At 38.8% G+C, this 12,381-nt stretch overlaps 2 protein-coding genes across 6 annotated transcripts in view; both read right to left on the bottom strand.

Moving 5' to 3' along the window:
- EBAG9 (estrogen receptor binding site associated antigen 9) overlaps window positions 1–839 on the bottom strand; it is a 25,250-nt gene extending 24,411 nt beyond the window's left edge. For 3 of the 5 annotated variants that reach the window (XM_037732708.1, XM_017512236.2, XM_037732709.1), the window contains exon 1: window positions 10–359. The gene's annotated coding sequence lies outside the window, so the exon portion shown is untranslated. Of the gene's footprint in view, window positions 1–9; window positions 393–552 lie in introns of those variants that run through there. The other 2 variants (XM_017512238.2, XM_017512235.2) reach the window with 2 other exon arrangements.
- A 9,708-nt stretch (window positions 840–10,547) lies between these two features.
- PKHD1L1 (PKHD1 like 1) overlaps window positions 10,548–12,381 on the bottom strand; it is a 157,156-nt gene continuing 155,322 nt past the window's right edge. Inside the window, exon 78 of the mRNA XM_017512233.2 lies at window positions 10,548–10,802. Coding sequence (XP_017367722.1) covers window positions 10,792–10,802 — 11 coding nt within the window. The 3' untranslated portion in view covers window positions 10,548–10,791. The remainder of the gene's footprint in view (window positions 10,803–12,381) is intronic.

Genomic DNA, 12,381 nt, shown 5'->3' with positions numbered 1-12,381 from the left:
ACATCATACCCACTGCACAGATGAGAAAAACAGGAGCGTTTTCGGATTATACAAGCCGACGCCTTGCGCCCGGCGTGACGTGAAATGCTCTAAGTTGCTGGAGCTGGATGCCAGGCGAACTAGGATTTAAATAGTGGAAAAATCGGCCTGGAGAGGTACGAGGCCTGTAGACCGAGGGCAATAAGGTCGCGCAAATTTCCCTGAGCAAGGCGGCTTTGGAGGCTGGGTGCTTTCCGGGCCGGTACCCCGCAGGCCGGTCTCCCACGCGTGAGCGGGGCATGGCGAAGGCTGCACGCCCGGGTCCCGCTCCCAGTCGCAGTTTTCTCACCCTAGAGGTCACCCTCACCCGGAAACAGTACGCCAGAGCAGCGGTGGGGGGTCTGGGGAGGTCGGGTGGAGGGGCAAAAGGAAGGTGGGAGGGCGGGAAGTACAGGACGAGGCGAAGAGCCCACGGCGAAAGGCAGAAGGTGCCCCAGAGGCTAGGGCTGGGGTCGGGGTGGGGGTAGGGAAAGGAAAGTCCCTCGCAGGCACGCGCGAACCGCACACACTCACCTGCCCCTCCCCCTCCCCGCCCGCCCGGCGGAGGCTCCGAGCTGCCGCGGGCCGCGCGCGCGCACAAGGCGCGCTCACGGGCGCTGCCAGTCTATTCCTCGAGCTCGCGCTCCGCCCGTTCACTCCCAGCCCCGCTCATTCAAAGCCGGGCGCGAGCTCCGTCGCAGCCAGCTTTGCCGCCGCGCAGCTGCCATGGCCGCCCCTTCCTCGGGAAGCCCGCCCCCAGCCCCTCCTCTATCCCCGCCCCCTTCGCCATCCTTTAAGGCGGCTCTCGGCTGTCTCCAGGCCCTCACTTCTGCACTCCACCCCACGTCCTGGCTGGCCCAATGGGTGAGAGGCTACGGGTCGGACGTCGGGACTGGGAACCAATGAGCGACGGGAGCGGGGCAAACGGCGACAGGCACTCCAGGATCGGTGAGGGGTAGCTTTTTGGGACCATTGCGAGCTGTTGACTGTTTCTTCTCAGAGGGCCTGGTTATGCCAGACGTCCCTACTTTCTCCTTCCAGAATGTCTCCCCTTCAGCCGAGCTTCTTTCTTTTCAGCCCACAGAACCCCTCTGTCAGATGCAACCAAGGAAAAAACTTTACTTTGCAACAAATGAGGGATGTCCCTCTGTCTCGGGAAGATTTGGACGTGGCTAGACAGACCTCCTCCCCTCAGGTATTTTGCCACCTCAGAGATGCGGAATAATGAGTTTCATTCAGGACGTAGCCTCCTCCTAGTAATTTTTAATTGAATTTTGTTTAGATATTAAGAAGTGGCACTTCACCGTGTCCATGCATTTGTTCCTCACGCGCACCTTGGATTTGCCCTTCTTTCAACCTGAGATGTTCTTTCCTTCGGTGCTTCTCTCTTTGCAGCCTGATTCTTCTTTTTATCTTGTATGCTATGAAAAGGATCGAGTCCTCAGTTATTATGTGCAAGGGACTCTCAGAATACTATGCGCCACAGTTGCAAAGTGGCGAGAGGGAAGTGAATATGGTCTAAGGCTAAAATCAGTTTATGCAAATTGTTCCTCAACCAGCCTTTTTCTTTATATGCCTTTAATTTTTTTTTTTTTTGCTACAATTGCCTTTGTTCTCCCACACTGACCCAGCAACCCTCTACGCACTTAACTTTGTGATAACCTACCACCACCGTCCTCATTTCATTTTGCAACACATTTTTATTAATAATTTAATTTCCAATAAGGGAAGGATGTGTTTATGACTCGTGCTCTGGAATAGTTCTGTGTAAAATTGGATAAAATTATTTAATCTCTTCACCTCAATTTCCTCATCAGTACAATGGCCATAATAGTGCCTACTTCGTGGGATAGTAATGCTTGCAAAGCTCTCTTAGCACAGAGCCTGGCATATGGCAAACATTCATAGATAATAGTTGTTACCTCAGCTACTACTACTACTGCACTACTGCTATTGCGCTACTACAGTATCATTTCCGGTACTTTCATTTCCCAAAGGCCATGCAGCCCCTGGCAGTCCCTTAAACACCTGCTGTAACTTTAATCTCTAGAATTCTAATCCTCAAATTCCAATCTAAAATTTCTAAAATTTTTTGGATTAAAAAAATCCAATTCTCTAGATGGGCACGGTAGCACAGGCCTGTAATACCAGCACTTTGGGAGGCCGAGGCACGAGGAACACTTGAGCCCAAGAGTTTAAGACCAGCCTAGGCAACGGGGCGAAACTCCGTTTCTACAAGTAATTTAAAAATTAGCCAGGTTTTTTGGCGCGTGCCTGTAGTCCCAGCTACTCAGAAGGATGAGGTGGGAGGGATTTCTTGAGCCCAAGAGGTCAAGGCTACAGTGAGCAGTGACTGGGCCACTGCACTTTCAGCTTGGGAGACAGAACAACACCTGTCTCAAAAAACAAACAAAAATAAATAAATAAATAAAATAAAAACAGAAACAAATCCAATAACCTATATTTGGATATAAACATGTTTGGAATTTTTTTTGCTTAAAGAGTTACATGTTTGCTTTAAATGATTTATGCCCCAGGATATTTTCTTCTTTTTCTTTATTCTTCAGCTTTCTTTCTTAAATTTGCCATTTCCAAATGAAACAAAACGAAAGGTACATAATTTTCCAGAAACAGCTAGTTACTGAGTACTTGTTTCCCAACACAATAGCAAAACAGAAAACAAAGCTCACTAAAGACTGCAAACTTAAAATTTACTTTAGAATTACCTATAAAAGAATAATTTAAAATTATCTCTACTTGTTAAATAGTAAGCCTATGACTGGGATCACAAGTCAATAATTTGGGGAACAAGCAACTTTAAGTCCTGTCCTCTGCCCAAAGTTTGTGTGGGGTGGGGGTGGGGAACCACCAAATGTCAAATAAGAGGAATATAAGGGATAGAACCTGGTGTATAAACTTTTTACTCAGTGGAATAGAGTTAATTCTGCCTGCCCTGTGTCCAAACCATTTTGCCCACTTGAAAGCTTCTGATCAGCCTCTGCCCAATCACCAGCTTGATTTATTCACACAGTCAGCCTCCAGCCCACCACTTACTCTCCCCTTTCAAAGCCTACATAGGCTTTGTTCTGAGTTCTCCAGCTGGGGCTAACTCCAGCCTTGTCACCTGACCTGGCCCAGGAGGTAGGAGCAGACTGCAAACACAGCCCTCTAGTTCGAGATCTTTCCCAACCCATTTCCCTGGCTTTTCACCAAAGGGTGGGATTTTTTTCCTCAAACACAATTTTAGACCTGCTGTTCTGACTTGGACTTTAATAGCTTTTTATTAATGAGCAGCTGTTCATGGTTGAATACAGATCATAAAGTCACATTCAATTCTTGATCAAGTAAAACAAAGCTTTGCTGCTGGTAGAGTGACAACTTTGAGCAGACACATTTGAAAGCATGGGATTATCTGATGACAATTTTAAGGAATTGTTTTATTAATCTTATTACTGGAGAATTTTACTTGCTTTCAAAATAATAAACTTTAATATTCTGGAAAATTGTAACTTCTTTTTTAATATTCAAAATCACCATATACCAGTTAGGGTCAATCACTTAATAGAGAAATCAAACAGTCTGAAGCAGATTTATTTATTTATTTTCTATTGAATGAAAATTAACTTTCCATGAAGCATTTAAATAAAATTTTCCTCATAATTGTTATTATAATTAGCAGTACCTTTTATTGCTCAATACAGGAAGACTCAAGATTTAGTAGCAATTTAGAGTTAACCAGGTCCCTTCAGAAGGGGCCTGGATAGAAATCAAGAAAAATAATCCGTATCTTTTAGTAGAAATAAATTCAAATGAAAAGAAGAGGTGAATTCTCATTTTGTGTTCATTAGTGAGGATCAGCAACATCATACCTCTGGCTAATATCCGCATCGTTATTAAACTTATAATAGAGTTCATCTGTATTATGAATTAAGTAGAGTTGATCTGAACAGGATCTGGCAGTCTAAGGCTTTTTGTTATTTCTAACAGTAAATGTATTGAAATTCATACAACCAACAAAAACAGTAGATTGTAACATTATCTTGTACATGAATTGAAAAAGTAAAAATGAGAGACTCATTCATTGAGCTACAGCGTGATGGACCTTATGACTTTGACCTTCAACAAGTTGAAACCTCAGTTTTCTCATCTGCAAAATTAGGTTAATAATTCCTGCTTTATGGATTTATTTTACAAATTAAATATTATACCATATGTGGAAATTTGTTGGAAACACAGCTATAAATTGGTGAAAGCTTTGAAACAAACAGATTTATTATCTTCAAGATCAGTGCAATCCCCTTTAGCTCACAACATGGAATAGTGCTTCCAAGGAATAGAGGTGAACTTTATGTCATCAGCAACCAAAAATAGACATGTTTACTTTATTTACATTTTTACATTAACGTGTATACAGGTTAATGTACGTGTATACATTAACAAAGAGAAACAGGGAGGGAAAGCCAGAAATAACTCTCCATACCCCACTTCTACCTCCTTTCTTCCCTTTGTTTTAAAGGCATAGGGTGAAAGAGCAGCTGTCAGAACCAGCACACCTACAACCCTTCGCCTCTCTCTCCAGGCTTTTATTCAATACTCTTGGGATATTTATCTCACCACAAGATCTGTTGCCAAGTTTTGTCTGTTCTCTCTTCTCAGTGTCCATTGTTTCAGCACATCTAGATATAAAAATGATCTGGTAACTTAGTCTTCCATCAATTCAAATTCACTTGGGAGCATATGTATCTTGATTGTTGCTTTTTAAACTGGTAATTTTGAACTGTTGTCTTGGGATCTCTCTCTAACCACCTATGGCCCTTTAAGGCATACCAGAAATTCTTGTTAAAGGAGTTGGAATATGTATACTATACATTTCATACAGTGAAAATTAACTCATCATGGAATCTTTTTTTTTTTTTTTACTGTAGTTCTTATTTGAAATTAAATCCTTTAAGGATTATTTTTACTTGAAAATTAAATCCATATTATAATCATATTAGAAATGTTTGATGTGAAAATTTAATAAATTTATTTTATTTCTTCCTAAGAATTTATAGAATATATGTATATGTATATATATATATATATATATATATACACATATATATACACACACACATATATATATATGATCATCTGCCTAAATGCATAAATTACTGTAATGAAAAACCAAAGGAAAATACTCTTGCTATGTAGCCAGGCACAGTCATAAATATCTTGCACAAAAGGAATTATTTTTTTTTTTTGCTCATAGGCACAGAGCCCATTACCATAGCAACCATAATTACTCAGTCTATAACTGGGTGTGAATTTTATACACTGCTACTTCAAACATTAAGGCTGTAAGTCAGGATAAAGTGCAGTTTCTGTAATATTTTGAAAAGATTTCTTAATCTCGAAAAGCTAGGAGAGGAAAAGTTTCATCATGCTGCCTAATCATTGTTTTATTAAAAAGTTTATTTAACACTTGCGATGGGGAGAGCGTGTGCTAAGCACTTCAGAGAAGTTGAAAGAATACATAACTCATAACCCCCTCCAAAAAACTTCTCTAATAAAATCAGCATTCATGGGTGAACAGCATTCTTAGAAAGAACAGTTTTTTTTATGACCATCTTTCTAATTTCAGAATGATGGAATTATGATAACTACAGTACTATATTAGGACTTGCAAGTAAGGCAATAAGAGGTTTGTAGCTGGTCAGACTGCCCACAAGTATTCAAGTACCTACTGTGTCCCCTATGGCAGACTTTTCCTGTTTGGTCTTCTACAGTGTGTCTGTAGCTACTCTCTGGGGAAGGGAAATTGTGGAATAAATCTTAATGTTTCTTTCACTGGAGACTGAACACTCCTTGAAGCTGCTGCCATCATAGGGAAGATGAAAAAGCCCACTGATGAGTTTAGAAAAAGGGCAGGACCCTCCAACTGTTTCAGTAGGTTCTCCAACCCAACACATAATGGATTCAGATCAAGGTTTAAGGATTTCCATTTGGTAGGGTATAGGTAATAACTCAAAGATGCATGTGGTATTTTAACGCTGGCATTGTCCACCTCTCGCAGTAGGAAGGATTAACTCTCTGTTCTCTTGTTCCTTTCAAATTTTGCCATCTCAGACATCTGGTGAAAGCAGGGGGTATATCTTTTAGGATTAGGATCATCACCAAATAACAGTGAAACCCTAAAGGACCAAGGGATGGTAGTATAGGACACCACAATGCCAGGAACCCAAACTCCTTTGAGCGGAGCTCTCTGGGTTCTGGAAGAGGTATAAAAATATTCTTCACATCAGAACATTGTAAAAGCAATAAAATTGTTCCCTATCTGTAGTCTTTACTTACCTAAAGGTTTAATTCAATCCACTGGAATTTTTTTTGTCAAGATTTTTCTGTAGATTTTTAATAAGGAGATTTCCTAATAAAAGTTATGCAGCAGTGAAAGGCACTGGCCTTTATCCTCCAGGTCTCTGGAGCTATCTTGCTCCACGTAGCAGGGAAAACAGGAAGGGGTGAAGGAATGGCAAAGGGATGCATAATAGCTATGTTTTAAGGACAGTTTCTAGAATATGCCATGAGATAATGTCTGTTTTTTAACCCACTGCACAGAAGTTGATCACTTTCACTGCAAGTGAAGCTAGGAAATTTTTGTTCTAGGTGGCCCTGTGCCCACTCTAATAATTCTCATAATTAGCACTCGCATAGTGCTTATTGCATGCCAGGCACTGTTCCAGTGTAACAAGAAGCCTAACCGTTTACTGGGCCAGGGATTGACATGATATAGGCAACATTATGGAAATAAAAACAACAAGAGTGGCTATCATTTATTGAAAACCTACCAACTGTTAGGCACTCTGTTACATGTCATATATATGATACCATCAGTCTTCAAATACCACACTTTCCACATTTTATAGTTGAAGAAACTGAGAATAAGGAAAACTAAGAACTTGCCTGAGGGCATAAAAGTGAGAAAGTATAAACCAAGAATTTGAACGGGAATTTGAACTAAACACTTCACAATGAAGCACTTGCCCATTCTTGAGGAAAAGTGGGAAGCAATTAAATGTTGGACTTTGGGCTCTGGAGTTAAGTTGTCTGGGTTTGAATCCCAACTTTACCATTACTAGCTCTGTGAACTTGGGAATTTTACCTAACCTTTCAATGTTTCAAGTTTCTTCATTTGGAAAAGGGAATAAGGTTATCCTCATAGGACTGCTGCAAGGAAAGAGTCAATGTAAAGCACACAGCATAGTGTCTAGCATGTAGTGAACATGTGATAAACCTTTATTATTGATAATTGTTGTTATTAGTGCTAGGAGTATTTTAAATAGCACTTTTGGATATAATAGATAAGAGGTAAAAACAGATGAACCATCTAGAAGTCATTGCAATGATCAGAAGGTGATGGAATTTAGGAAAGAGTAGAGACAGTAGTACAAGATGTAAACATTTCACTTATTATGAGAAATACAAGAAGCTATTCTTATTAACTTCTTATTCTCTGTTTCTTTGACTAAAATTGGAACAATATATTTACTTCACCAACATTTCAGGTCTTGGGTAGAAGAGTATTAACACACCAAAGGATTTTTATGACTTGTTCAAGAGCTAGATAGCCACTTCTTAAAATAAAAGTTATTTTAAGAATTTATACATCAATTTCTAAGACAGGAATGTTCACAGAAATATTATTTAAATGCAAAAACTTTAAAAGCAAAAATAAAAGTTGCTTAGCATATGAATAAAGGATATGTGAAGCCACATTGCCCATGGTTCCAATAATTCAAGCATTTTTAAAAGTAGTAATTAAATTGTAATTTATCTGGAATAAGCAATTATGTATTATGATAATTCTAGAAAGTTCTTAAAAAGCAGACAGCCAGAAACCTAAAGCAGTTAAATCTGGAACTTTTTAACAAAGTCTGTGTCTAAGAAGCAATTTTTAGAAATCCTTTTACTGCCACATAACTTGTATTAGAAAATTTCCTTATTAAAAACTAACAGAAAAATCTTGACAAAAAAACTCCAGTGGACGGAATTATACCTTTAGGTAAGAAAAGAATACAGATGGTGGACAATTTTATGGCCTTTACAGTGTTCTGGTGTGAAGAATACTTTTGTATCTCTTCCAGAGCCCAAATGTAGGAATTTGTTTCATAGATGCTGGAATTGTAGTTTTTGGAATTTAGTTTTCTAACAGAAAGGAAGTATCACGGAATGAAAGGTAAACTGGATTTGCCTTAGGAAGCCTGATTTTTAAGTCTTAGCATGAAATGGCCCATGTTGAGTCCCTTTCCCCCTCCCTATCTCAGGAACAGTGGTTTTTCACTCCACCAGGGTTGGAACTGAGGGGAGTATAAAAGTGCTCTGTTACCTGGTGCTGTACAATCAAGTATCAATGCTCTCTGGACATGGCAAATGTTCCTCATGAAGGAGCTTTCATGTATACTTTGAAGACTACCTTGTCATGGACCTCTTATCTGCAGTTCCCTTAAAATTGTGACTATTTCTATTCTAGCTGTTTGTTTGAACTTTTTCTGCAGCCCCTAGGCCTCCAGTGGTCCTCTCCCGGTTTCCTTCTACTCTCCTTCTAGGTAGCCCTCTTGAACAAGGCATAAGGCCTCCATATTGCTAGCAACCTCATGCTCTCTCTCTGTCTCTCTTACACACACACGGCCCACATCATATTCATGGGACACATCCTTTGCCCAAGAAACTATAGGTAATGCTCTGCTGTTACCTTCTACACTATAGCCCTAGACTTGGCTGCCATCAGCTGCTTCAGCCAACTACTCTCTGGTTAGATGCATCAGCCACGACTCAGACACCACTCCATTGTGTGTCCCAAACCTCAGAGAACACCTGTTAAGTTTTCCATGAGCGTATTGAAAGTCTTTTTCTTTTCACTTGGTGTTAGGAGCTAGTACCTCACTCCTTTCCCTTTGAAAAGGGGCATCCCCAGCACAGCCATTTCTAAAGAACTGCTCTTTCAAAATCGTCCCTTAAATCCCTACTATTTTAAGCTTCCTAATTTAAAAAGTGTTACATCTTTGTCTGGTATCTGCTTTTGTACTTTGTCTTAGCCAAAAATTCTATTTGAGTATCTGGTTAAAACTGTACCCCCCACCAGTACTAGACATTTTTTTAGATGACAGGGAAAAAAGTGTTATGTAAGGGAGAGCCCCTGCCTTCAGGGCACTTGCTGTCTGATGGTCTTCACTCTTGCCACCATACTTTCTGCTGAGACAGCCTTCCTTAATCCCATGCTTTATTTCTCAGCACTCATCCTGGGCATCTTCTGGAAGCTGCCCCTCACCCATCTCCATCCTCACAAGATGCTCTTTCTCCCAGGCAAGTGCCCTTGTCTTTGCTGCCCAGATTCCACCCATCTCTCTCTCTCTCTCTCTCTCTCTCTCTCTCTCTCTCTCTCTCTCCCCGTCTTTTCTGTCTCTCTCCCTGAGACAGTGATCATGTTGTATTCAAATGGTCTGTTTCCACTCTTTCCCCGAATGTCTGAAAACTCTTGGAGGGAAGGCATAGCGTCTTATTTCTTGTAGCCTTCCTACTTACTAGAACACTTAACAGATACTGCTCAAATGAGTGAAATGCCACATTTACCAAGATATTTAATTTTACTACTTGGTAAGTGTTTATACATTTCCTGCTAAGCAAAATTGACAATGATATGAGGTGCATGTACCAGGAGATGGTATACAAGAGACAAAGGTATGGGTTTTGTTGAATTCTCTCAGCTGTCCCAAATGTTTGCTGAGTGTCACTTGCTGAAAGGTAACTTTCATGAGCACCAAATCTACCAGCTCTGGATAAGGCTACAATGTCTTTATTGGGAGTTCTGTCAAATTAAGTATTCCCTTTAGAATCTTCTGAGTAAAAATTTGCAATTTTTAATAGTATTAGAATTTTAGTTAACTTAGCTACATTAGTCTGTAGCTTCTTGGCATTCTACAATTTATCTTCTTGAAAATAAGTTTGTTCTGTTCTGTTGTTGACGTCCCCACACTTTATGCTTCATTCATCCAGTAAACAGTGTATACGCATCCACCAGTTGAGGGAACCTCTCAACCCTCAACTGGTGCCCGAGATTGAGGGGAGTCATGCTCTTCGTAGTGGCAGTTTTGAGTGGGAAAGAGGGATAGGCAGAAAAGGAGTTTGGACTTGTTCCAAAAGCTCATTCCAAGGACAAGAAAACTTTTCTTAGAATATTGGCCAGAGTTTGGCAAATCCAGAAATACAGGACAGTCTAGAATTCCTGAGATTACTGTGAATCAGATTGTGTGAAAATAAACTCATCTTTCCAAAATGCTTAGAAACTAGAATGGCTTAGATTGTTGGAAATCAAAGCCTTATAAATGGATAGAGAAAATAAGAACCACCCCCCTGCCCCAGTATTTAGAAAAATACTTAAAATACTTCCAATCCAATGTAAAGAGCTTAAGTCTGAACTAGACAAGTTCTTTCAATTATTTAAAGGAGATTTGTTGGTACAATAACTTAGAGGTGTCATATCTACTTCCAAATGACAGATTTCTGGAAGTTTATTGAAATAAGAACATACAAATAAAAAGAATCAAAACGAATTTATATTTTGAAGAAATCTGATTTTTGTGTTTAAAGCTAATTAGTACATTTTATATATTATAAAAATATTTTTTGTATATTTTCATGAAAATGCTATAGACTTTTCCCTGTTGCACAACAAAATAGCAAATAAACAAGCAATTCTCATATTATTGTTTTCAGCCTATTCTTCAGAACAGCACTTTAGTAGCTTCCTGAAAAATGAAAACAATACAAAACAATTTTTAAGTAGTATTAGCATACAGTATATAATTTACAATATATTTCATTAATTTTAACTTTTCTCATTTTTTTATGGTATAGATAACAGTATTTCAAAGTTTACCCACTTAATGTTAGAATCAGTAATGGGCTTTTTTAGTAGAAATTTATAGATTCTGATGCTTATACAAGATTTTTTATTTTTCATGTTTAAAAATACACATTTAAAATATAAGGTCTTTTATTTGGTGAAATTTCATGATTCTCTTAAAAGTAGTATATTGTTAGTTCAGAATGCAAAGTTATAAAGAATCCAGCATTTTAATTCATTAATGGTGTTTAAATTATATCTTAATTGAAAAATGGTAGTTTATTTAGTAGGAAAAAAGAAGACATTGATTAGTCTTTTTATTTGGAAAAGGTCCTGGAAAAACGTAGGAGCTATATCATTTACTAATTATTTGAAAATAGAATTATATTAATTTGGTAAAGTACCAAAGTTGTCAGGAGTAGGCAGGATGAAAGTCAATAAAGATTTTTGCACTTAATGAGGCAACGCAAAATGCACAAATATATATTGAGCAATATTTAGCCAATCAGACCTTATATTTTAATGCTTCTGGGAAGAAATAAAATAAAGAAATATTTGTCATCCTATTATAAAATAAACAACTGGTCTTACTTTTATTACTATTCTGGAGACAAGAAAATTGGCATAAAAATAACATAAAACCCCATCTGTCATCAGCTCTAAGAGGCCAAGACAAGGTGTCTGCAAAATTTGCTTCTCCCTTTACCACTGGACTCCAGTTAATTTCTGCCATTAGGAAAGAAGAAAGGATTTCCTTCTTCTTGTTTTCTGGCTTTCTAAGAAAGATCCCAGTGGTTTGTTTCAGTCTCCAGATTGTTTTATCACTTCCAGACCCAGCCTTACTATGTCCTCTCATCCTTTAAATTTAAAATCTAGTATTGGCTTTCATTGTTCAATATGCTTTAGTATTCTTCTAAATTGTTACCGCACCTCAAATTCCTCGACTTTATTATACAGTATCTCTTATGTGATTTTTTTCATTAACCTGTCAGAAACTCTCCCCCATTAAATGAATTTCAAACCGATTAATATGTTCCAATCAAAGCTCTTTACAATTTGCCTACAATACCCCTACTCAACATCTCCCCTTAACTCAGAGGTAAAGACTTAACTTTCACTTTCAAGATTTAAAATCAATTAAACCACATTTTTAGTACTTATAATATGTAAGGTATACAGTCTTCTAAGTGCTCACAATTTGGTAAGGAAGACATTTGAATATAAGCTTAACACAAGTACACTATAGAAAGGACTGTAATAATAGTACAAACATAAAGTGCACTTGGAGACAAAGGGAGAAGAGAATTAAATATAGAGTGGGAAGGAAGAAGGGAAACCTGCTGGATGAGGTGGCATTTGAGCAAGACCTGGAAGGATGCTGGGAGAGGTGACCTTGGTGAGTAGAGGCAAACAGCCTAGGTATAGATACAGGGACTATGTAGGATGGAGAGAATTCTTACTGGAAATGATTTGGTACAAGG

The sequence above is a fragment of the Cebus imitator genome, unplaced genomic scaffold (assembly GCF_001604975.1).
Source record: "Cebus imitator isolate Cc_AM_T3 unplaced genomic scaffold, Cebus_imitator-1.0 Scaffold465, whole genome shotgun sequence".
In the NCBI taxonomy this organism is placed as follows: domain Eukaryota; kingdom Metazoa; phylum Chordata; class Mammalia; order Primates; family Cebidae; genus Cebus; species Cebus imitator.
This window is presented reverse-complemented; position numbering and strand designations above follow the sequence as displayed.